Raw genomic sequence first — 27685 nt, 5'->3', positions numbered from 1 at the left:
TGTGTGTGTGAGTGTATATATATATCACAGAACACTCGGGACGTCATGTTTTACTTCACCGACACATTGCACTTTATTATGGAGTTACACAGGATAAAACAGCTTCCGTTATACTGTAGTACTATGTACTGATAGTCTGTTAATTATGAAGAAAGAGATAAATCTAAATATCCACAGACTGAACTTAGTCAAACAAATGAGCTTGTTAGTAATGATCAACTGGGGTTATAACTAAAATTTGAACAACATTTATTTATTTTCTCATTACATCATATGAGTAGACCCCTAATGAAACTTTAGGTACAAAGCAGCCTGCTATTGGTTTAAATGTTGATGTCTGAGCTGCTATTGGGTCAAGAGATAACTGCATGCCCACAAAGCATTAGGCCAAAAGCTTTAAGTTCTGTTAGTAAAATGATTGAATGTTTATTTCCCTATTAATCTAGTCTCTATTTGCACTCATTAAAATTCTCAGTAATAGCAGGTATCTCAATCGATATCTGACATTGGGTCTGTGATTTAGACAACAACCTTTATGTGTACACTTTTTTCTGTAAGATCGTAAAGCACAACTGCAAGAATCTTGCATGCATTTCTACTTGCTATAAACAAGTATTTCTTGTAATCCATGCACAGTTTGTGTGCATTACATTTTAAAACCATCTGTAGGTGGGACTTGTCAATATTTTGGTTTAATGGTAAATGTAAATGATACATTGAACTTCATGACTTAATGAACATTTCCTTGGCTTGGAAAGGCAGAAATGTTCTCGTGTTCTTGGCATGAATCATGGTTTATGCGCTTGTATGTAATGTCATATCTCATGCAAGATGTTTCTACTTTTATTAATCTCTGATGATCATATAAACTGTTGTAGTTGGCACACATAACCCAGAGAACAAAGTTCTAAATCTTAAATAACAAAGCACATTAACAGACAGGTTAGTTCTATAAATTCATGTCCAATTAACTATATATTTAAAACCGATCTTGCCATTTATGTTATATGCAGTTGCCTGCATCATTTCATAATTATACATCAATAAATGACAGCAGAAACAGCAAAGACTAGAGAGTAATTAAAATCTGAAACAATCTGGCATGCGGTAGAATGAAATATGCTTTCATATTCACACAGAACTAAAACAACACACAGTTCCTAATTACAAATATAGTTCAATTATTTTACTGACAAAATAGTTTCTATAGGACATATATGTTCAGGACCAGAGTTTATATACAACAGAGAGAGAGAGAAAAAGATAGAGGGAAACATTTTTAGAGAAAGAGGAGTATCACTGTGGCAGGACTTTGAGAATAGCATTCACTTCCTCTGCTACAGCTGTCAATGCAAACTCAAACTGCTCCTGTGGAAGACACACCATGTGTCATTATGAAAATATGTTTTTGTGTTTCAGTGTGCATGTCCCTTCATGTGTTTAAGACCACGTACCTTGGTCTGGACCATGCCAGGTCTCTGGTCTCTGAGGTGTTCCAGCGTAGCAGCAATGTCAATCTCTTTTGCACCTGTAAAACACAAGCACAGCTCACACTGAGAGGGAGGTTCTATATCTGAATTATCGGATTGTAAATAATATGTGAGACTTCACTGAACTCCCACTGATCAAGCCCGGCTCCAGATCCTGAAGCTCAGGTCTGTATCTGATATAACTCATGCTTATAACTCATAAATATAACAGTGTCTGTCTTTGAATTTACCTTTAGACATTTTATTCAACACCATGTCAATAAGAATATACGTCCCAGTCCGCCCAGCACCATCACTGATTGAAAAAGAACAAAAACAGCAAGATTAAAAAAAAAAACTAAGCACGACAGCATTTGTGGCATAATATTAATTACCACAAAATATATTTTCAACACATCCTTTGCTTATTTAAAAAAAAAAAGCAATGGAAGTGAATGGGGCCAGTAATAAATTTATAAACACGGTTTCCAAAGTATAGCCACAAGATATAAACATAATATTCATCAACATGATTTTAGTGTAAAAAAATCACTTCCAACCATATCAGTGTTAAGATGTATTTAATATTACAACTTATTGCCATGACAACGTAACATTGGAAAAACCTATTAGCGATTTCATCACCCTAAAATCCAGTAGAACAGAGATTTTTTTCATGCTAATGTCATGTTAACATGTATAATGTTTACATCATGTGGCCATATTTTTGAAAGTGTACATTGTAATATTTATTGACTGGCCCAATTGTCTTCCACAGTACTGTAAGTGCCAAGAGTAACAGTGAATTTTAAATAAACAAGGGACAGGTTGAATGTTTTTTTCATGGTAATCAACATTATGCTTCAAATGCTATCAACTGAGCTTAACTTGTATTGAACCCAGAATATTCCTTTAAAAACACAGCAAAAGACATATTACAGATTATTTTACAGTAACTGAAAAATCTAAAAATATTAAATTATTAAAAATATTATATTAATATGCTTATATTTAACCTGCCTTACAAGTTTCATCAATGTGTGCTTATGTTTTGCACTGGTGAGTGTTAAAGTGTGTATTTTAGTCCTTGCCTGCAGTGAACAATGACAGGACAGGACCTTCCACGGTAGCATTTGTTTACTTTTCTATTGGAGAGAAGACAGACAATCATAGACACACATACACAAACACAAACACACACATACAGATACAGATACACATATGTAAATTCACTTCAAATGTAGCTTGACAAATATTTTCAGACAGTTTAGTATATGGCTCTTTGGAATACTCGATTTGGATTGGTCAATGGCACCATCTAGTAGTCTGATATTTATCAGTAACAACCGCATATCCTCATATCACACCACTCAAATCAATATTATACGTCCATGTATTTATTTGGTTAGTAGCCGTGTAATAAGCTGGATAATGGATAATAAAGTCAGCCAGTCATATAAACCCAATATTGTTGATGTTAAAATGTTACTCTGCGATAACAACCGGTTGACTGTGATGAATATTATCCCTTACATATCAACTTGACACAAATTTATTTTATAAAAGTCAGAAAAAAACATCAGTTTAAGTTTTTATATAATAACTACAAAAACACTCAAATTTGAAGATCTGTAGGTTACAGAAGATTAATTATGTACAAATCAATGAACACACTCTCTCTCTTTCTTTCTCTCTTTCTCTCTCTCTTACACACACACACACACACACACACACACACGCACACACACACACACACACACACGTGTTGTGTTTCCATGTTTTATGGGGACTTTCCATAGACATAATGGTTTTTATACTGTACAAACTTTATATTCTATCCCCTAAACCTAACCCTACCCCTAAACCTAACCCTCACAGAAAACTTTCTGCATTTTTACATTTTCAAAAAACATAATTTAGTATGATTTATAAGATGTTTTCCTCATGGGGACCAACAAAATGTCCCCACAAGGTCAAAAATTTCGGGTTTTACTATCCTTATGGGGACATTTGGTCCCCACAAAGTGATAAATACACGCTCACACACACGCTCACACACACACACACACACACACACACACACACACACACAGTTGTGTTTCCATGTTTTATGGGGACTTTCCATAGACATAATGGTTTTTATACTGTACAAACTTTATATTCTATCCCCGAAACCTAACCCTACCCCTAAACCTAACCCTCACAGAAAACTTTCTGCATTTTTACATTTTCAATAAAACATAATTTAGTATGATTTATAAGCTGTTTTCCTCATGGGGACCGACAAAATGTCCCCACAAGGTCAAACATTTCGGGTTTTACTATTCTTATGGGGACATTTGGTCCCCACAAAGTGATAAATACACGCTCACACACACACACACACACACACACACACACACACACACACACACACACACACACACACACACACACGTTGTGTTTCCATGTTTTATGGGGACTTTCCATAGACATAATGGTTTTTATACTGTACAAACTATATATTCTAACCCCTAACCCTAAACCTCACAGAAAACGTTCTGCATTTTTACATTTTCAAAAAACATCTTTTAGTATGATTTTAAGCTGTTTTCCTCATGGGGACCGACAAAATGTCCACACAAAGTAAAAAATTCCAGGTTTTACTATCCTTATTGGGGACATTTGGTCCCCCACAAAGTGATAAATACACGCTCACGCTCACACTCACGCTCACACACACACACACACACACACACACACACACACACACACACACACACACACACACACACACACACACACACGTTAAGTTAGCTTCAGCCTTGTTGCTGATTTACACTCATAAACACTGCTGCTGGTTTTATGCAGATCAGAATTAAAGGGAGAGTTCACCTAAAATTCTCTCATCATTTACTCACCCTCATGATATCCCAGGTGTGTGACATTCTTTCTTACCAGAACACATTTGAAGAAACTTTGAAAAATATCTTAGCTAGTAGGTCCTTAAAAAGCAAGTGGATGGTGATTCTTTTGAAGCTGAAGTGGTACTTTTCAAGCTCCAAAAAGAACAGTCAGTCAGCATAAACATCATCTATATGACTCCAGTGGTTACATTAATGTCTACTAATGTGACACAATAGCCTTTGGTGTGAAAAAGTACTTTTTTAAGTATAATTTCTGGTCAGCAGCGGTATGCGTATGTGACACAAGAACTGACACATATACGACACACCAGGAAGAACAGCACTATTTACAGCTGAGTAGTAGGAACACTGTACTGAAGCTTTTTTTTTCTCCCCAATTTGGAATGCCCAATTCCCAATGCACTAAGTCCTCGTGCTGGCGTAGTGGCTCGCCTCAATCTCAGTTGCCTCCGCGTCCTAGACCGTCAATCTGCGCATTTTATCACGTGGCTTGTTGAGCGCCTTACTGCGTCATCCACGCACAACTCACCACGTGCCCCACCAAGAGTGAAGCGTATTATAGTGACCACGAGGAGGTTACCCCATGTGACTCTACCCTCCCTAGCAGCCAGGCCAATTTGGTTGCTTAGGAGGCCTGGCTGGAGTCATTCAGCACGCCCTGGGATTCGAACTCGCGAACTCCAGGGATGGTAGTCAGCATCTTTACTCGCTGAGTTACCCAAGCCCTCTGTCCAGAAGCTTTTTTGGTTTTGGTTTAGATATATATATATATATGTTTCTTTACTCACAATGGTGCATTTGTTTGCTTATCCTGGATGTCTCAACTGAGAGATAAACGTGAGATTATGTTGATAACACGCCATGGCAAATACGTCACACGAGAGACCATGTGAACTCTGCACTCTCATGACTCTTACCATAAGCGATGGTTTATAGTTAAAATGTACTTAATTATTGATCTTTTTCATAGTAAAGTGATCGTATCACTTTAGACTACATTCATTTAAACGCTGGAGTTGTATGGATGACATTTATGCTGACTGACCATTCACTTGCATTTTAAGGGCCTACTGAGAGAAGATATTCCTCTATTTTTCTTCAAATGTGTTCTGCTGAAGAAAGAAAGTCATATACACCTAGGATATAATGAGAGTGAGTAAATGATATGAGAAATTGAATTTTTGGGTGAACTATCACTTTAAAAGTGGGCATGTTCAAGAACAATAACATTCTATTCTGTTTGGAGAAAAACTGAATACATGAGAGAGAAAGAGAGAGCAGTGGTTGGCAAGAGGGGAGGAGAGAGAGGAAATCATAGATTAGAGGTTAGAATTCAGCAGGTAGAAGTTTGGACAATGTCTTAGGGAAAAGGACGGAGGGGTTGGTATCCGAGCGGGCACTTGGATGCAGAGTCACAGTTGTCAGTGATCACTTTTATGACTATGCAACTGGAGCCAGTGAACTAGCTGCACGACCACAAAAATGACACTGGCAACTGCTCAGGAGTTGACACACACACGGGCAACACATACACACACACATGTGCTGGCACACACTCTCTGGGGTAGGTGTACCTGCGGAAGTCAAGCAGTGTCTGACTGGTCTCAGGTGTCTGGTCATTCAGCCAGGTGTGGTAGTGGAACTGCGTGACCGTACGAGTTTCGTTTGTCTGCATGTTCTTCAGGTAAAAGCTCCGAACCAGGAAGTCCTCACACCACACATGCTCTGAAACAAGATTAACCTATGCAAACATATGTAGGACAAAGAGTTAATACATCAATCATAAGATTTCAAAATAAAAAATTAAACCAGTCTAAGATGACGCTGGTCCCCCAACCAGGGATGTTTGCTGGTTTTAAAGGGATTTTGTGTGTTTGTGTGTTGTACCTCGTAAATGTTGTAGAGATTGGATCCTTCATCAGGCCAGTAGTGGTAACACTGCTTCACACCATTCTCAGAAAGAGGTGTCAACATTACGATCACCACACACCCACTTTCCCACACCATCTGCAAAAGAACACACATACTGAGTGATACACACATATACACATACACACTCCCTGACCACCTGCAAGTGAACGCATACACTCGCATTATACTAAAAAAGACATATACACACATTACGCACGCTACACACACACACACACAATTTTCCAGAACATCTATAAGAGAACACATTCAACATTACACACACCTTCCCTGACCATCTGCAAGATAACACAGATTACACACACACTTTTTCAGACCATCTGCTAGAGAACGAAAAACTATCAATGTGTGATTATTATATGCATTCCACACGTATCTGTTTACCTGCCAGAAGTCGGCAACAGTGGAGGGCAGTGGACCCTGAGTGGCGATGTATGCTGGGTTACGAGGATCATGATCCATCTGAGAGAGGGAGAACCACATAATCATACACACAAGAAGCAGAGTAGAGTCTCTCATGAGCCCTGTGTGGGTCAGAACTGTATGTTACATTTTGTTTGTGATTTACTCTATTATACATACAAACCTCAATTACAAAAAAGTTGGGATATGAAAATGTACAAAAACAAACAAACAAAAGAAAAAAATAACAGACATCAATGATTTGCTAATCCTTCTTGATTTGTATTCAACTGAAAAGTTAATTTATGTTTTATTAACTAATCAACTCTGTGACATATTCCACATTCAGTACAAGTTAAGCTCAATCATCAACATTTGTGGCATTAAGTTGTGGCATAACACAAACATTATTTCGACTCATCCCTCCTTTTCTTTAAAAACAAAAGTAAATATCAAGGTTACAGCGAGGCCCTTACAATGGAAGTGAATGGGGCCGATTTTTGGAGGGTTTAAAGGCAGATATGTGAGGCTTATCATTTTATAAAAGCACTTACATTAATTCTTCTGGTAAAACTCATGTATTATTTGAGCTGTAAAGTGGTTTAAATTGCCATTTTTACATTTTAGGGCTTATGGTTTGTTGACATTACATAGTTATGGCAACGAAGTTGTAAAATTGGATATAACTTTACACAGAAAAGGTTAGTAAGTTATTTTATCACACTGAAATCATGTTTACATGTATATTGTTTCAGTCTTGTGGCTATAGGTTAGAAAAAATGAGTATTTATATTTTGTTTAGTAAAACAAATTATTTTGTCCTTGTTCTTTTTAAATTGAATATAGGTCAAAAAGGAGTTGTAAGTCACTTATGTCTGTGTTTTTTAATACTATATTTTGATGAAATTACTGTTTACAAACAAACGCTAGGTTGTGGCACTTCTGGGTTCTTTTTGCAGCCGAGAATAGAACTGCATTCAATAGGCTCTTCGCTCAAAATGTGCTAATAGTGCCCTAAAAGTGCTATTTGCGAGATTGAAATAGGCTATTGGAGATTTGGGATTCTTTACATTTCTGTCAGAATTGTTAGACCAGGACAAGCTCAGGATTTGACATAATGTATGATATTTCACAGATCACATTCATTGTTATTGTGTGTACTCTAAGAGACTCAACTGAGCCGAATGGCTGTTTTGAATTTCTAAAGTGCAGTCGCTGTGAAGGATACAAGGTCAAATATGATCTAATGATGATCTTGTATAAACAAAACCTGTAGAAAGTCTAGTGGGGAGAACGACCCCGTCTTTGCCACGCGCACTGGCTACTGTCTGTCAAAGGATAAGTGAACAAAAATAATGTAATTGTCACAACCTCGGCCTGACAGGCCTCTCGTTGTCTGTTAATGTGTTAACGTCTGCCTTGTGTTTTGAGCGCATGGCTCTCTTTTGTTTTCTGTCTGCCATGCGCTCTCCTAACCCTAACACGCCTCCTAATTTAATCCTCGTCATGTTGCTTGTCTGCACCTGTTCCTTGTGTTTTTGGTTCTATATAGTGTGCCCTCTTTCCTCTTGTATTTGAATTGTTTTGTCAGTGTGTTTTCTGTTCCAGTCATGTTTCTGGTATGTCCTAGTTATTGTATATTATACTGGTTTATGTTTTGTTTGTTTCCTCTCCCTCGTGAGTTCTGTGTTCTCTGTTTAATAAATGTAATATTTTATTTCCACTCATTCTTGCACTTGGGTCCTCCTTCCTGCTTCTGTACCATGACATACTGCTTGAATTTATTTTGAATGCGAAACCGCTGTTATGTATGAATATGATGACATTAAAGTCAAATATTATTTGCTGTATGTGGACAGTACAACATGTTGCATGTCTAATGGTAATTTTTCCTTTTTATGACACATTTCTCAGGATTAAGTGTGTCAAATGTGTGAGGATGTACATTTATCAAACTGTCATATCTGCAACATAAGTTATATCTTGTTTTTCTGACAGTTCAGAAAGAACCTACATATATTTCTTCACTGTAAACCATAGACATCCCTTCATAATGTTTACAGTTAACTTTTACAAACATTATTACTTTATACAATGCTTAAAAGATTATTAAAACTGCAGCGCTGCCTTTATCCACCACTGAAATCTGCTCAGCACCCGGAAGTGCGGTGGACTGCTGTGTGACAAGTAATTCAATCTATACTGTCTCAACTTCTTGAGAATTAATGTTTTTTTTTTTTTTTTTTTTTTTTTTTATCTCTGCAAGGATTTAAACCTACATCTACAATGTGGAGCGGAGAGGGCGGGGCGGGTCGGAATATCGCGCCCGGTCCCCAATCGGCCTGATGAGGCACGCGATATTCCGACCTGGCCCCGCCCCCCTCCGCTCCACATACACATAAAGTGTGGTTTGTGTAGTGTGTAGTTTGTATTGAATTTTATTGTGTGCTGTAGTTTGGGCTCACAATTGGGCTGGCGTTGATGTAGTCAGAGTTTCCTTGATTGGTCTCCCCTTTTAGAGTTATTCTGCAATGATCATCTGAATAAATACATACACACAGAGATGTTGTTTTAAAATCTGAAAAACTATAAGCTCAATCATACAGAAATGAATTGTTACACAATTTAACCCTTAAATGCATACCTCGGGTCTGTAATGACCCGGGACCTCATTCCACCCCCTGTACCTCATCCATTAGTTTTTTTAGAGTTGTGCCCACACCTCTTTAGTATCCATCAAACTTTCTTTTATAAATAGTGTAACAGAAAAAAATGCCAAAATTGCACACAAAAAAAGTACCAAAGTGTATCGGGTCATTACAGACACTAGGTATGTAATAGTGTCCTTTTTTCACTTCCATAAATTATATTTTTATGATAATTTAATATCTATATTAGTTTGCCATCACAGGATATCTATTTCAAGACAAAAGAGTATTTCATACAATTTTTCACATCTACTTGGGTTCAATAATGCCTGAGAAAATACTTTCTCAGGCATATTGTAACTTATATATACCATATGAGTTATGTGTATCTCAATATGTGTTTGACAGCCAGTTGAATCTATGAAATTAGTTGTGAAATTAATGAATCCTACTCAGGTATATTTTATGGCAGATGGTATTTACACAAAGTGTAAAAAGCAACAAAAAGCATGTTCTTTGCACTAAGTGCAAAGATTGGCAGATACTATTATACCATGTTTAAATACTAACATACAGTATGGAGGCATCACTGCAGCATTATTTTTTGTATTTTTTAGAGTCCCTCAGACACCCTACACCAACCCCTACCCCTAAACCTCACCATACCTTATGAAAATAAAACATAGTTTTACTAAAGTAACTATAGGTTCACCATAGTATTTTGAAGTAAAATCATTGTAACTACAAAATTAAACATGGTTACTATATTAACAACATATTACTGTTGTAACACCATGATTCATTGCATCAAAACTAGTTTCCACCAAAAACATGGTAACTACTTATTATTACTACTGTAAAACCATGGTTTGTTTTATCCATATCACATACTTCTCTCAACTCCGCGACCTTTACTGTGATCAAATCACTGTGAGTACTATGGGAAATATTAAGAGAAGGGACATGGGAAAAATTTTGACAAGGCGGGATTTGAACCCAGATCGCCAACATTAATATATATCCACACACCATCTTAACACTATGAGCTATGACATCAACATGCAGGGTCACACTTTGTCATAAACTTGTATGTTGCTACAAGACCATTGGAGTACAAACAATCACTCCGTTCTCTGTTCTCTTAACCCACTAAACATTTAACACGTTAACCTGTTCAACATCTCTACCCCATCGCGAAAAATTTAAATATGCCCACCTTCATTTGACAAGCAGTTTACCCCTAAGAAATTGTCATGGCTGTCTTCATGTTGGTCTCAGCAAAGGTGGGCGGAGTTAGTGTAAATAGCCTTTGCCAACAAGATGGGCTATTTTCACTAGAAAATTTACACTATCTGGGCATTTTGTAGATCCATTTGTGATAGATATTCGTGCCGGGTCTCTAAAGACCCGAATATGTAAGAGTGTTCCCATGCATTTAAGGGTTAAAGGAATAGTTTACCCAACATTAAAAATCCTGTCATACTTTACTCACCCTAATGTTGTTCCATACCCGTAAAACACACTTTCTTCTGTGAAAGAAATATATAGTAGTCGCATGGACTACTTTTATGATACTTTCGGGTGCTATTTTAAGCTTTAAAATGTCACTATGAACTGCCATTGTTTTGAAAAGGACCGGATATTCATAACATTTACTCCTTTTCAGTTCTTCATAAGAAAGTCACACAGGTTTGAAATGACATGAGGGTGAGAAAGTAATGAAAGAATTTTACCTTCCATAAATATCCCAAACGGATGTGTGTACATCTGTGAATGTGGTCTACTCACAGGCTATGACTCTGCTTGTGCGATTTTTCTTGGTGTTGCCGTCTCTCTGGCCGATGGAGGTGGAATTGGGCTCAGCCTGGTACGCACAGAGAGCCTCCCACTCTGACTCCAAACGATTCTTATTTTTTAGATGGTCCTCCATATATGCCTACATGTGTAAACAGAGAAACATTTATGTGATTGTGTGACTTGTACTGCTCCTATTTACACATCATGCCATAATTGCTGTTAAACTGTTCCGAACAAAACTGTTAATATCGTAACAAAGTTTTACAATATTTTTTTATTTCCTTACACAGTGAATATGTATGTGCCTATTAACTTTAATAAAATGTCAATGTATGGTCACCAAGTGCTTACCAATAGAAGAATACTCAGACCACCTTCACAAAGACTTTATATTGTTAAATTCCATTTTACTAAAACATGTTACTGCATATTCTGATTTCTACAGGAGAGAGGGAATTTTGAATTATTAAAAACCCCAAAACAAGTCAATTCTATGGGGTCTATTTTCATGAGCGTGTGCACTACGTGAAAGAGCTAAATTCTAAGCACAATTTTCGTGCCAGAGCAAAGTGCAAGTGAGAGTGGGTGGGAGTGTCTGTGTTATCTGTGGGTGTATGCACGCAAAGTGTGGATTTATTGTATGGTAATGAAGTGCCGCAAAACTCAATTTGCTATTTTCCTGAGAAATAGATCATTGCGCTAAGAGCTCTTTAAGGAGCACGTCTGTTTTCTAAACTCCACCAGCAGGTGGCAATAAAGTTAATGTACAAATAATGAAAATATAGTGGAACATCAATTTATGTCCTTGACAATCGCCATTTTATGAAACAAAAATTTTAGATTTCTGTTAAACAATTTATAGGTCATAGTTTATTTTTTTAATTATTATTATTATTATTATGTTTATATTTACAATAGCATTTATTATCTAATTTGTATTGGTATTTTTCCACCTATATTCATAGAGTGATTCTTAAAGGTATAGTTCACCCAAAAATGAAAATTCTCTCATCATTTAATCACCCTCAAGCCATCCCAGATGTGAATTGCTTTCTTTCTTCTGCAGAATACAAATGAAGATTTTTAGAAGAATATTTCAGCTCTGTAGGTCCATACAATGCTGTAAATGGTGGCCAGAATTGTTATGCTCCAAAAAGCACATCACGGCATGATAAAAGTAATCCATGCAACTCCAGATGTTAAATCCATATTTTCAGAAGTGATGTGATAGGTGTGGGCGAGAAACAGATAAACATTTATGTACTTTTTTGCTAGGAATTCTCCTCCTTGCCTAGTAGGGGGTGGTATTCATGAAGAATTTGAATCATCAAAAACACGAGAAGAAGAATGTAAAAGTGATCTGTTTCTCAACCACACCTATCATCTTGCTTCTGAAGACATTGATTTAACCACTGGAGTTTTATGAATTACTTTTATGCTGTCTATTGTGATTTTTTTTACCTTCAAAACTTTGGCAACCATTGACTTGCATGGTATGGACCAAAAGAGCCCAGAAATTGCTTTAAAAATCTTCATTTGAGTTCAGTGGATGAAAGAAATGGGATGGCATAAGAGTGAGAAAATGATGAGAGAATTTTTATATTTGGGTGTACTATACCTTTAAGTCACTAAAAAGGGGCCATGTTTCAGTAAATTAATACAAATTTTTAAAATCAAAATCGACCGTCAGAAGTGAAGTGCGTGCCGTTACAATTACTGTCACTACTAGCCTTGATTGTGTCAGTAGATGAAAATGATTAATAATACTTAAATCAATGGAGCCTACATCTAAATCCTGATGTCACTGGAAATATGCCTGAGATTCAACAAGGACGCAGTTAATTCACAAAAGAAGGTAAATACAAATGTGGCAGGGTGGAGGGTGGGGCCAGGTCGTGATTATACACACCCGGTCCCGTATTAGGCTAATCAAGCCTCCCGAGAAGGATAAAGGTCGACTGCAGAGGGTCGTGCGGGAGAGAGAGATCGTTTATGGACATGTCCGTCATGTGTGTGTTTGTCCTTTGTTTCAGTTTATTATTAAAATATTATTTATGTTGAAAAGCCGGTTCTTGCCTCCTACTTTCCATTAAATACTTTACAACATATTTCTATTCTTCTATTTTATGTCATATGTCATTTTTTATGTCATCTGTCATTTTGTCATTTACACTACCAACTTCTTATGAATATATTATCTTTATATCGCTAATGCATGACTGGAAATGAACTGAAAGGAATCTCAGAATTAAACCGCTCTTGCCCCAGCTTATTAGAACTTTGCATTCGAACCCACTTGCACCTAGACTTAGAGCATGCTTGCACAAAAGTACCAAAACTTCATGGCCATTGCCCACTGACTTAGCACATATGAAACTTATGAAACTTGTGAAATAGCAATATGCTTAATGCTAGTGCTCATAAAATTTGGCCCCTTGATACAAAATACCAACATTTTGTGACAAAATTTGTAACAAATTTTATTTTTCCTAACGAAATTTGGCTGATTTTGTGTGTTAGTAAGATACCAGCTTTGCCATGGCACTAGTTGCCCATATTAATCCATCTGCAATGTATTTGCAAACTGATCTAATAATATGTGTTTATATGTCTATTTGTATGTACCAGTATCATGTGGCCAGTCGATATGTCCATGTTGGAGTGGGCGGGCTCCTCGCTCCAGGAGGAAGTGCTAGTACGTGCAGAGGGGCTGGGCATTGGCCCGTCACTCAACTGAGATGACACGCTGTTTATACGAGAAGAGTGAATAGGATCCGACTTCTCTACTGGAGGCTTCACTGCCATTCGCTGCCTACACAGCTCCTATAGAGAGAGAGCGAGAGAGCGAGAGTGAGAGAGAGAGATGTTTGTCTCAGAGCTTTAGATGACACTTACATCTCATATATGCACTACAGGAAAAACCTCACATGAACAGCTTTATACACACACTGTTATACCTGATACGTAGCAGTGGCATCAGTGGGAGGGTCGGAGCCCAGGTTAGTGAGCTTCTCTTTGAGTTTGTGATGAGAACGGTGACGCAGGCAGTACACCACACTGGACGCCAGAAGCACTCCAGTAATACACACAATGGAAATCACAGTCAGAATGAGAAACTTGAGTGACTCGGAGCGACTGTACTTAGTGGGAATCTGGTTTAGTTTACTCCTCTAGAGACAAGACAGAGAGAGAGAGAGAGAGAGAGAGAAAGAAATGCAAAATGAAATATTTTTTATGCAACAGAAATGTGAAAATGTGTAATTTTCTCAAGCGTTATGTATTGCAATAGTACCAGTTGGCCTTTGAAGAAAAACAATAAGATGAACAAATGGAAAGTGAGGCAGAGACAGGTAGAGAAAAAGAGAGATTCTTACATCAGTAACTCCAGCCTCCACAATCTTGACTTTCGCTTCTTTCTCCAGTTCATCCTTTTGACGGACTGATAAAAGAGAAGAATCCGAAAAGATGGGATGAGAACACACGTCACTCTGAACTCAACATGGATAAATGAAAGAGGACATGCATGTATATCTTTGGGGATTGATGTAATGTATATTTGTTGTAATGATTCTTCGGGGTGGCTGTGGCTCAGGTGGTAGTGTGGGTTGTCCACTAATCGCATGGTTGGTGGTTTGATTCCCGGCCCACACGACTCCACATGCTGAAGTGTCCTCGGGTAAGACACTGAATCTCAAGTTGCTCCCAATGGCAGGCTAGCACCTTGCGTGGCAGCTCTGCTGTCATTGGAGTGTGAATGTGTGTGTGAATGGGTGAATGAGATGCAGTGTAAAGCGCTTTGAATACCGCTAAGGTTAAAACGGTGCTATATAAGTGCAGAACCATTTACCATTTATTGATTAAACTCTTACCTGCCACATTAGCCACATCAGCTGTAGTGATGTTCTGAGTATTCGGATGGACTTGAAACGTCACAGCTGGACTAACAACACTGCACGCACACACACAACAGACACATACACACAGCAAATTAATTTCAGGCATTGTCACTGTAACCAAACATAAAATTTACTCACAATTTGTTCTTTAATTCTAAGTTAATATATCAAAATCCAATTTCACACTCCAACCAACAGCCATCCATTAAACTTTATTCTTACTTTATAGAATTAAATTTTTATAACTTCATTGTAAAATGATCCTGATCCCAATTCACTGTCAAAACACTAACATTCCATGCAGTGTTCATTTTTACACAGTTTTTTGTTTGTCTTTTGAAGAAAAATTCCATTACATTTTGTCAACATTTCTTAATTCGTCATGTCATATTCAATAATGTCAGTCAGTTTTATTTTATATATTTTATTTGATTTATTTTATATATGTAATATTCTGTAACATATATGTTCTAGTGAATATAGTGATTAAACTCATACTGTAATTAACCTGTTTATAAAGCGGTTAATTTAGCCGTTGGTTAGCTCGTTCTGTTCACACAGTTCAAGCGGGGAAATGCCCAACATACTAGATTTTGGATTATACCTATTAATTATTTATAGATGCTTCTTTAATTAATTAGCATTATGATGCATCTTTATTGCATCGTTATTGTTGACTAAATAAAAAAACCTTTATCAATTTACATTTTAGTGAGTTATTTTAATGACGAGATTTACACTGATTTCATAATTCTAAAATATGAATATTTTATTACATTACTATGTTATCTGCATCAACTATATATCCTAAACTTGCCAATATATTAAACCCATTGTAAGTTAGTTTGTAAGTTAGTGTGTCCCCTGCTTTGAGACACACAAGTACACGCAGACATGCACACACACGCAATAAAGACTCACGAGAGCTCTGAGAAATCTGTCATTTGAATCTTCGCTTTATGAGCCACTAACTCCATCAGATACACACCCTTATCAGTGGGAAGAGACCTGATCCACAGAAAGAGAGAGAGGGAGAGAAAGAGAAGTAAAAAAAAAGCTCTTGATTTAATAATAACAAACATGCATATATTTAAGGCCACAGAAAAAGATTGAAGTTTGGATTCAAGAAGTTTGTTCAATATAAGCATCAATGAGCAATATCAATATGCATAGCTTACAATAAGCAATATATTATATAAAGCATGTTACCTTAATACTGCCATAACCATTACAGACAGTGAATAAAACAATACACTTTAGACCTGAGAAATTACACATACTGTACATGCAAAAGTATTGAACTTAATTAATTTGTTCACTAATGTCTATGTTTTCTATTATCTCTATTAACCGTTTTGCTTCTGAATTTATTGAATACTTTGGTAATCTTGTATACTGTAGAAAAGTGTGCACTAAAGAACACTGAACTGAAAACTGAACTGAATACTTTAAAAGAGAGAGGGTCACTTTGCTGTGTGTTTGTTTGTGGTGTATGTGTCTGTCTTATGTGCAGTTAACAACTTACTCTGTATCAGTGATAATGTATCCATAGACATCATTCTTAGCATTGGTCTGGACATCCAGCTGAAGATCATGTACTTTCATGTTCTTGCGGTGTGGTGCAGAATTGTCCACCAGATCAGATGAGGGCGCAATAGCAGCTGCCTGTACCCAGCTCTCCAGCTCCTCCACTTGCTCGATTGCCTTTTTCTGCATACCCACCTCTCGGTGTGTCGTTCGGCTGCGCACCGTCTCCACAGACACATCCTTCCCCTTATCAACAGGCTCAGGCTCTGTTTTATCCAGGTACTGCAGGAGCTTCCCTAAAAAGACACCATCCTGCTTAAACAGGACATATACACATTAAAGCTGGGAAGTGGGGATGACAATCCTGTCCTCTAAGGGAAAACTAAATGCATGATATTTTAATTGTAATCAGACTTTTATATACTTATAATTTATTTTATTTTAATGACCATCATTTCAATGTTCAGTCTCCTGCTGGAAGAACCAGTAATGGCAGTAGAAGAAGTACCTTGTTGTCCATGGTTCTTTTCTCCTCCCCAAAAGTTTGTCCCTCTGAAAGAGGAACATAAGGATCTTTATATGCATTTGTCTATGTATGAATAAAGTCATCATGGCTACTTTGCTTCAGTTGTGTTACCTGTCACAGGCGGGATGGTTTGGACAGTCATTTGAGTGACTGATAAACTTTCCTCTGCCACTTCTTTCTGTTTCTGAGCACTGTCTTCTGGTGTCTTATCTATCAAATCACTCTCAGGAAGCTGGTCCTCTGTTTGGTCCTCGTATTGCAGATGTTCTGTCTGGTCTTCACGCTGCTGCTGGGTCTCCAGGTCTCTAGGCATTTCTCCCTGTCCTGCCTGCTTTTCCACAACCTGCAGAGCATCTGCAATCAAGACAGAAAGCTTATCCAGATCTGCTGCCTTCAGACTCTTCACATCCACACTGTGCCTGCCTATGTTCTGTAGAACTTTCCTGATGAATGTTTCTGTGAACAGAAACCATGACATTAGTTTTTCACATTTCACACACATTCACAAGTTGGGGCATTACAATCAATCACGAGAAACACAAGAACCATTTAATTTTGTTCAAACCTGCATTATGAATGCTACTGGTAACCGTTTACTTTTGTTGTGTGGAAAAAATAAACTAAAATATTCAACAAAACACCTCCTTTTGCATTTCACAGAAGAAAGAAAATCATACAGGCTTTGACGAAAAAGTGGTGAGTATATAATGACTGAATTACAAATTTTGGGGGAACTATCATCAAACAGGTGAAACATGGAAGAGAAGAAAATGTCTCATACCATCTACAGGTGTTAGGGAGTCTCTGGCAGAGGGCTTTGTGAATCCATCTTTTAGGAAGAGATGGTCCGCTTTTGCTCTGTCCCCCACATCAGGCTGAGGTGGTTTGTTCTTGTAAAGGTACTTCTGAAGAGTGGCCATGAGCAGGTCTGAGCCATCTTCCTGTGGAGGAGTTTGTGCCACATAGCTCTGGTATTGGCTAAGATCAGGGTAAGACTGTGATTGATAGGGCAACTCTGAAATTAACTCAGGAGGGGTGGAGTCAGTTTCAGGGCGTGGTTCTCCAGAGCGATAATACTGAAGCTCCTGCGCAGGAAGAATTAATATACATATTTAAAGCCTATTATTAACTAAGTAATATTTTAATTGCTTTAGAAATATTTTAGTCCAGGAGTTACAGGACTGAACTCTGTCAGTGCGACACATCATAAAGCTATATGTCCTAAATAGATCCATAAAACAAAATTGTACATTCAAAAGCATAGAACCTTGGAATAGTAACTTATCGTTGCCCAGATCTTAAGCTTTTTTTAGTGAATTTTCAGTTTGTATCCATGCATGCTTCTTTAGAAATTTCTTACTACACACTCAAAAGTGTGAACTTTCCCATCATCACCAAGTAAAAACTTTTAGCGCATTGTATAAGTGTAGGAATTGGGACTGTTGCCGTTGTCTTTTTTTATTGGACACAGGACAAGATCATTGCTATCTCACACACTAAACACAAATCATACATGTTTACTGTATATGTTACATCATTTTATTTTAGGAGATGCTTTTATGTAAAGCAACTTACAATACATTCAAGGAACACATTTTATCATTATTTGTGCTCTGAGGATACACACACACACAAATCTACACACACACACACACACACACACACACACACACACACACACACACACACACACACACACACACACACACACACTTTTCACCTTTTGCGATGTTTTTGGTAGCAGACCCAGGTGCTGCAGGTATTTCAGAGTCTTCCTAAGCTCCGCCTCCGATGATTTCATTTTTCTGTCTCTGACAGCAGCACTATAAGGTCTAATAGAAATTAATGTAAAGATATTAGCCATGATGTCAGCAATTTTATGACATCAAGGAGGGACTCATCACGAGTTAATACCCACAGAAATGGTTGCTCTTTTATATCCCAAGAGAATAATTCACTCAAAAATGAAAAATATCTCATCATTTACTCACCCCCATGCAATCCCAGATGTATATAACTTTCTTTCTTCTGATGAACACAAATGAAGATTTTAATTAAATGAAGATCTTTTGGTCCACACAATGCAAGTGAATGGTGGCCAGAAATTTGAAGCTCCAAAAAGCATATAAAGGCAGAATTAAAGAGATCCATACATCTTCAGTGGTTAAATCCACCTTCTGAAGGGATTTGATAGGTGTGGGTACATATCAACATACCAATATTTAAGTAATTTCTTACTATAAATCTCCACTTTCACATTCTTCTCTTATTTTTGATGATTCTACTAGGCAGGGAGGATAATTTATGGTAAAAAAAGACTTAAATATTGATCTGTGTTTCACCTATAATATTACTTCAGAAGACAAGGGTGTTACCAACTGAGTCGTATGGATACTTTTTATGCTGCCTTTATGTCCTTTTTGGAGCTTCAAATTTCTCTCCAAAATTCACTTGCTGTCACGAACGCTGAGTTAGTCCTCAACCGGCCATCGGAGATCTGAGTCACCCGAGTACTGAGGTTACACCACAATTCCCATAGACCCACACACCCGGACTAATTATCCCACAGCTGTTCCCCATTACTGACTCACTATTTAACCCTGCTCGTGGCTTCGCTCATTGCGAAGTCTTGTCTGCCCCGGCTACATCTCTGAGCGTTATTTACCATGTATCCGAGTTACTGTGTACCAACCTTGCCTTGTTACCTCGACCACGTTTGTTTGCTACCTGCCTTGATTACTCTCTTGCCTGGATTCTAACTATCACTGTTTGCTGCCTGCCCGACCTTCTGCCTGCTCTGACTTTGACTCTGCCTGCCTACGTTTACTCTGTCTGCCTGTTTCTCGACCATTGCCTGTACGACCTGTTAACACTTCATTTAACTGCTTATGGATCCCAACTTACCTGAGTCTTCATTACACTTGCATTGTATGGACATACAGAGCTGAAATATTCTTCTAAAAATCTTTGTGTTCAGCAGAAGAAAGAAAGTCATACACATCTTGGATGGCATGAGAGTGAGTAAATGTTGAGAGAATTTCATTTTTGGGTGAACACTCCCTTTAATAGACTTTCAGTACATCAGTTGTGTTTCATTTATCCATTGTCTCAGATGTTTCTTCTAAAATGCCTTAGATGAAATAACAAAAGACAATTCAATTAATGTGGCGAGTATGGCTTAGATAATTTTGTCTTGGTTTTATATTAAATTATTCTAAATTTTGATAGCAGAGTTTGGTATCTTGGCAAATGTTATCACAGTGTGTAATGCAGTGTGTAATCTGAAAGTCTCAAGAAGACACCTGAAACTACTATGGTCTTTTTCTGAGGACAAATATCTGAGAAGTAGGGGACTTCAGCAAAAGTCTCCATTTGCTCTCCATTTAATCTAATTTGTGTCTAGGAGAAACAATTGAGATTTTCTCATTGATCTGTGAACTAATTAGCAAAAGTGTCAGTGTGTGTTTGCTACCTGTGCTCAGGTAATGGAAGGGAAATCTTGCGTAGTTTGGAGAACTCATTTGATAAAACTTGTTGTGTGACATCATCCTCCCAAGCAAACCCTATTGGATTAAAATGCAAAATATATATATTTTTTCAAGATAATAACTGTATGGCATTCATTAAATTAAACACACAACATTATGAGGTCTTGTGACAACACTGTAGCATATTACTGTTTGAAATGTTTATTGTGGAATATTGTCACCTATTTCACTTACTTTTTCTAAACATTAGTATACAGTATATACTGTGCAGTAGTAAGCTAGGATTTCATTCTGTATATACTGTACATAGCCTAAGCTTTTAATTTGATCCTCGAATGCTGATGAGCTCTAGGAGTAGGCCTCATAACCATGGTGACAGTGATGTGTGCAGTTGCTATGGCGACACTAATGCACCTACCTCTGTGAGCCAGTCTCTGAAGCAGCACACGGAATCTCTGCACTGTTGCTGGTGTGATGTCATATGTGTAGACGTCTGTTAATGGAGCAGACTCACAGCGGCCGAACATGCCATCTACAGAGAAAAGCAACTCAACAACCTGCATCACACCAGACTGACAATTACGTACACAAGAATACATCAGTGTGTGTGTGTGTGTGTGTGTGTGGGGGTGGTTTACGAGGACATTGTTTTAGATTACAAACTGGTAATTACAAGGGTATTGTGGTTTATGAGGACATTTCTAGTGTCCTCATATTTCAAATCGCTTGCTTGTCAAATCTAATGTGGGGGTTTTTTATGTAATACTGAAGAAAGAAACTTTTTTGAGAGCGGCAAGGTTTAGGGCTAGGGACTGAGTTAGTATAAAAATCACTATGTCTATGGAGAGTCCTCATATGGATAGCCTCACCAACGTGTGTGTGAGTGTGTGTGTGTGTGTGTGTGTGTGTGTGTGTGTGTGTGTGTGTGTGTCTGTGTGTGTGTTCTTAGAATCCATTGTGATCTGCCTTTTAGAGACAATATGTTATGCAATGTTATCGGGCCCTAAACAGAACATATAATCTGGCAGAATATCTGCACACTGTAAGAGATGCAAAACAGAAACGGATCCTCACCAAATACAGACTAAGTGATCACAGATAGAAAAAGGCCGACACAGACAAACATGGCTTCCAAAGGAAGAACGAGTCTGTGCTCACTGTGACACGGGTGAGGTCGAGACAGAGACACACTTTCTCCTTCACTGTGAGAAATTTACAGAGTTGAGAGAGAGATACCTCCACAAACTCTCAAACCTCATGCCACAGTTTTACAGTTCAGCAGATACAGATCAGATGCTGGTGTTACTGGGGGAGGACCATCATGCATCAGTTGCAGCTAAATTCATTTTTGAGCTGCACACCATCAGAAACCAATTACTGCCTTAATGTACTTCAGCCACAGTACTTTTATTTTCTTATGTTCATAATGTCCTGTTATTACTTCCCATTATTATTTGTCTTGTCATTATCTGTTTTGTGTATTAATGCGTTGGCAATATTGTATGTAATCACAATCATGCCAATAAAGTACTTTTAAATTGAAATTGAAATTGAAAATTGACAATAGTGTTGCTAGCAACAACTGAGACAGGACCACCTGGAGTCACCAACACCTTCCTGATAGTGAGGACAAAATTGTGTGAGTGTTTATAAGTACACAATATCAATTACTGTACATTTGTTCTTCCTCTATTTCACACCCACACAGGAGGGAAAAAAAGCATTGGCTATGGTGTGACTTGATTATTCAGTATGTAACTGAAGTGAGGTCAATGATTTGTCATGTTCTAACACAGTCCAGACAGTCAATGATTTGTACAGTAAGCAGAGCTCAGATTAATGAATAGAAAATAGAGCATGACAAACCCTCATATAATATGCAATCAAATTCAGAGGTTAAAATTCATATTAAAACATATTTTATTTATGAACAATTGATTCTTTGAATATAATATTTTGATTAAATCCATAGAATTTATCCTTTATCAAGATACGGAACTATATTCGACATCAGCAAAACCACAGCATATAAGAGAATTTACAGAAAAGTCTCAATGGTACAGCAGCATAAACAGCCTGTTTTATTGTATGGGCATTTTTTGTGCATGGTACCTTGACTAAAATTATTAGGACGTAAGGATAAAATTATAATAATAAAAATATTACCCATTTAGATTTTACTAATACAAATCAGGCTTCCAAAATATTATTTTGTCTTGCAATAATTAAAAAAAATCATGTCATAAATTCAGTCATATATCCTTTGTCAACCTACACACTCTATTCTGTTTACACACTAGAGCTGAATTAAATTAAATTAAATATAACTCACACAGGATATCAGTAGGAAAGTAAGTTACATTTGATTGACTGATATCAACAGATGAACATCTGAATATTAATGAATTCACTCATATTACCTTGCCTCTGAGTGCACGGAGTGTGAAAATATCACAGCAACAAAAATAGTTTTACCCTTGACCTTCAGGAGTTCTGAAAGGCTATAGTGCTACACAAAAAAGGACATTGAACAATGTATGTGTATGCATGTGTTTGTTAGTGTGATTGTCAGTGTTTGTTGTATGAGGGCCAAAGAAATGTTTTTTTTTTTTTTTTATCATGTTACCCACTGCTAGTGGCTGAATCCAGATATAACCATCAATCTGGATCAAACTGCATGATGTATGATATATACAAAAAGAGACTGCAGGTCTCAAGTGTGTGTGTGTGGATGTGTGCGTGTGACTCACCATTAAGACAGACTTCATAGTTCATACACAGACCCTCCTCAAACAGGCAGCCTGAGAGAGAGAGAGAGAGAAAGAAAGAAAGAAAGAAAGATTTAATATTAAAATATTTAATTCTATGTAATTCTAAGTAAATGTGAAACTCCGCTCTCAACCCATTTTAGTTCAGTAATGTGATGCATTAGTGAAACAGGATATTCAACAAGAAAAATGTAGGATGGGACTTGATTTTATACATCTGGAATTGTTTGGATTGTGAAAAGTGGGCGTTACATATCAGAATAGAATGCACATTTGCATAAACAATGTATTAATATTTTTTGGCAATTCATTTACCTTATCCAAAAGCATGAAAAAGTAAAGTTGTTTACGATGAAGAGCAAGTTATTACATTTTGATTAAAGATAGATAACAAAGACTATATGACCTCATCTACACAAGTATGATTAACAAGCTGTGTTATCACTTTATCTGGTCTGATTTAAGCAATCCTTCATCACTTCATCTGTTCTAATCTCACTGTGATTTGTCATTTCTTCATACATACTCAATTCAGCATTATACTAATACATTCACATGACACAAATAGAGCAGCCAGGATGCACCAACACAGCACACTAAACAACGTCACAATGCACACTTGGCTTTTCATAGTGCTATTGATGTCTATTAGAGGCTCTCTGTTACTATGGAGAGTGATTTGAAAGTCTGTTTTGGGGGAGGCAGTGTGAAGTCACAGTCAAAGAGTATAGAAATAATGTGGACAGACTGTCTTCTCACTGACATCCTCTCAAGAAAACCTAATGGCTTCATATATGCCTTTCAGTTCAAATGATGACTGCACACTACTTGGTGGTTTGGTTTAAATCAAAGCTTTGCATCTACAAAATGACCAGATAGTGTCATATTTCCAACACATTTTCTAGACACTTAGAAAGTAATAGAATAGTATATATTCTGATATTCCAGGTGATGCAATAAATCAGGACTAATATAGAACAGGATTCATTACTTTCAGTTTATGGCATATTTTGGGGTTGTTTTGCAGTGAAAATTCACAAATCATCATTATATACCTCTTTAACTGTGTTAATTACATTGTAAATGCAATAACATGTAAATATTTTAGTGCACAATAACTGAATATTATTATATAAAATTATTAAAATTACAAACAAAAATTTAAAACCTGTGGGTATCAGAAGCTCCTTAATTATTTTTGTCTCAGAAAATGCAAGAACAGTTCTCGTTTAAAATAGACATGCAATAAATCTGTAAACTACATTGTCTAAATTGGCCATATACAAACAAATACAATTACAGTTCATACTGAATAAATGCACATTTATGTACAAATTTAAATTCCTGTAATATTTTGAAATATATGTTGCATATTTGATTTGATTTTCTCCCTAAACACAGAATAGCATAAAAAACTACCACAGTACTTTCCCAAACACAGTTTGACACTATACACTACTATAAATTTTCATCTTCCATGAGATCATTGCTTGTTATGTCTAAAGTTTGATTTTGAGCCAATCAGATCTAATATTTAATACATAATTTTTAATGTTGTACATTTATGTAGCTAATGAATATCCTGTAAATTATCACATTTATTTTGAAACAAAATACTTATTTGTCATTTTCAATTTTGTTCAAGGTGATTGATTTTGTTCAAGATATATATATATATATATATATATATATATATATATATATATATTAAATAACTGTCCAATAAGTGAAAGATCAGTATTTGGGTTAAAATGCCCCCTTGTTCCAGGGGCTAAAGGCCCCAATTAAACACTTTGTTTTTCTTAAGTGTGAGGAATAGATTTGTTATGAATGTACAAAATGTTCAAAGTGGGCTCGCATTGACTGATCCAATCACAGTGAAGATTCATTTGTGTATATAACACTTAAGATGCAATAAAATGTAAAATGTGATTGAAATAAACAAGAAAGTATGCACTCTTTTCTGAAATAGTTATTTTAAATAAGCATTATCTTAATTTGTTACTAAAAAAAGCATCTTGTCTGTCAAAATTATTTACATAAGTTGACAAATTGTGCCCTATAACTATTGCCCCCTGTGAGACCTTTTACCCCAAGTGAGACACTTTGAGACCAAAAAACAAAAACAAATTTGCCATTGTACCCTATTTTATGTATGTGTACAGGCATATGTAATAATTCACCATTGTTGCACAGAACATCAACATGATATAGTAGTAATTTGTATGAATATAGTACTCATTTGTCTTGAAATAAACAAATAAATATATATCCTTTTATAGTTAACTTACATACAGTACACATGAAATTATAATAAAAACGTGATTTATGGAAGTGAAAAAAAAGTGACACTATTACTATAGGATCTCTAATGATCCTTTACACTTTTGGATACGAAGAAATACATATTTTATGCAATTTGTAAAAAAAAACAAAAAATTATAATAATAAATGTGTTACACATTTTATAAAAGAAAGGTTGATGAATACTAAAGATGTGTGTGCATAACTCCAAAAAATGGGTGAGATACAGTGGGTGGAATGAGGTCCCTGGTCACTGAAGACTAGAGGTATATGCTTAAGGTTTAAAGAAGTGTCTTGTGAGGGGGCCTGGGTAGCTCAGCAAGCACTGACGCTGACTACCACCCCTCGAGTCGCGTTCAAATCCAGTGTGTACTGAGTGACTCCAGCCAGGTCTCCTAAGCAACCAAATTGGCCCGTTTGCTAGGGAGGTTAGTCACATGAGGTAACCTCCTTGTAGTCACGATTAGGGGTTCTCGCTCTCAATGGGGCATGTGGTAAGTTGTGCATAGATCTCGGAGAGTAGCATGAGTCTCCACATGCTGTGAGTCTCTGCAGTGTCATGTACAGCGAGCCACGTGATAAGATGCGTGGACTGATGGTCTCAGAAGTGGAGGCAACTGAGACTTGTCCTCTGCCACCCGGATTGAGGTGAGAAACCACGCCACCATTAGGACCTACTAAATAGTGAGAATTGGGCATTCAAAATTGGGGATAAAAGAAAAAAAGAAGTGTTTTGTGTTTTCAACTAGTGTGAAGTGTTAAGTTCTGATAATTGGGCATTAAATCTGCCAATAGGCCTATATTTAATTGTTTTATTTAAAACATTTAAAACATCATTAAAGTGATTTGCGTTGGCTGGCTCTTTTTAAACCGATAAACTGTTCATTTAACGTGCTACAATAAGTGCTATTCAGCTCATTTAAAGGGCATTACACTGCAGAAGTATCTTTTCTTATTTGTTTAGCTCACCTGTTTGTCTTGTTGAACTGTTGTTATAACAGTTTATATTGCAATTTTATCAAAAAGCGTGTGTCTCCCTGTGTGTGTGTGTGTGTGTGTGTGTGTGTGTGTGTGCTTGTATTTGTGCCATGCAAGGTGTCTAGAGCAATAAAATCATTATGAATGCAACATGCTGCAAGCTGTTGCCATGGTTACAGTTGCTAATGATTGACAGGATTACTTTTTTCTGGGTTGGGTTTATGAATCACACAGGCACACACGCAGACCCCCATCTAAACTCTATTATATATCTCATGCTGAGCACAGAGGCGAGCTGTAATCTGTGATGCTTCATTTCCTGTGCTGATGCACTAAGACTGCAGACAGAGGCCCAACTGAAGACACAAACAATTATCTGGTGTTCAAATAATATAATTAAAGGAGATCATATTCCTTTAATTATATATAATATAATCATATTCTGATCATATTCTAGATTCATCTACATGTTAACTGTGGCATCCAGGCCATGGGTGTGTTATATGAATGAATACAGACTGACAGTACAGGAAACAATCCGGATGTTTTATTGGCTGAAGCCACTGTTTGTTTAGCTCGTGTCGTCTCTCTGTGGGAAGAAACATTAAGCTTATTATGCTAGTCTTTCTTGGCTTCATGAGCGCAGGTAAACCCATGTATCTGCTTAAAAAAATAATAATTATCAGCGCGCGCTCTCTTAATGTGGACTATTTACTGACACGATGGCGCGCGCTTCTCGTCCTTTCCCCACAGAAACGCGGACGTACACAAACACAATAACGTTAAAAACACTTACCGAATTTACGGTCCACCGCGAAGGCGAGACTGGCCCAGAGAGCGAGGAGGGCGAGAAACAGTTGAAGCAGTTCCATCCTTCCGATCACTCATCCATCTCAAAAGCTAATTTTAATCCATTCCAGCGGTGTGTGTGGTCTATGGTATATTTCCTTTTTTCTGCTGAGGTCTGAGGTGACGGAGGAACGGTGGAGACGGGATGAGGAGAGAGAGAAAAAATTGAAAAATTGAAAGAGACCGAGAGAGAGAGAG

At 37.1% G+C, this 27685-nt stretch overlaps 1 protein-coding gene across 3 annotated transcripts; it reads right to left on the bottom strand.

Moving 5' to 3' along the window:
* Nucleotides 1-60: 60 nt before the first annotated feature.
* On the bottom strand, nucleotides 61-27685 carry slco5a1b (solute carrier organic anion transporter family member 5A1b). Of its 3 annotated transcripts, none has more exons than XM_052129522.1 (23): nucleotides 27435-27685; nucleotides 23339-23389; nucleotides 21007-21120; nucleotides 20573-20663; nucleotides 18821-18932; nucleotides 17882-18185; nucleotides 17212-17556; nucleotides 17083-17126; nucleotides 16573-16889; nucleotides 15969-16055; nucleotides 15021-15100; nucleotides 14526-14590; nucleotides 14109-14321; nucleotides 13777-13974; nucleotides 11143-11290; nucleotides 9172-9245; nucleotides 6689-6766; nucleotides 6263-6382; nucleotides 5950-6116; nucleotides 2561-2614; nucleotides 1721-1785; nucleotides 1455-1528; nucleotides 61-1368 (listed from the first exon to the last, which is right to left on the bottom strand). In XM_052129522.1, the coding sequence occupies exons 1-23, from the start codon at nucleotides 27508-27510 to the stop codon at nucleotides 1297-1299; spliced, it is 2949 nt and encodes a 982-aa protein (XP_051985482.1). In that variant the 5' UTR covers nucleotides 27511-27685; the 3' UTR covers nucleotides 61-1296. The 3 variants fall into 3 exon arrangements, with proteins under 3 accessions (XP_051985482.1, XP_051985483.1, XP_051985485.1); XM_052129523.1 differs by having other exon boundaries at nucleotides 16573-16886; XM_052129525.1 differs by having other exon boundaries at nucleotides 17212-17454.

Source organism: Xyrauchen texanus, chromosome 6 (genome assembly GCF_025860055.1).
Source record: "Xyrauchen texanus isolate HMW12.3.18 chromosome 6, RBS_HiC_50CHRs, whole genome shotgun sequence".
NCBI classification, from domain to species: Eukaryota; Metazoa; Chordata; class Actinopteri; order Cypriniformes; family Catostomidae; genus Xyrauchen; species Xyrauchen texanus.
The sequence above is the reverse complement of the archived record's forward strand: the minus strand, read 5'-3'. Positions and strand labels throughout refer to the sequence as shown.

Bases quoted from the DNA above. Each gene is read 5' to 3' on its own strand.
- slco5a1b (XM_052129522.1), bottom strand. From the start codon at position 27,510: ATGGAACTGCTTCAACTGTTTCTCGCCCTCCTCGCTCTCTGGGCCAGT. The intron at 18,933-20,572 runs GTAGCAAACACA...AATTTCTATTAG, and splicing joins CTTCCATTACCTGAGCACAG to ACCTTATAGTGCTGCTGTCA. The intron at 6,117-6,262 runs GTACAACACACA...ATGTTTGCATAG, and splicing joins ATCTCTACAACATTTACGAG to GTTAATCTTGTTTCAGAGCA.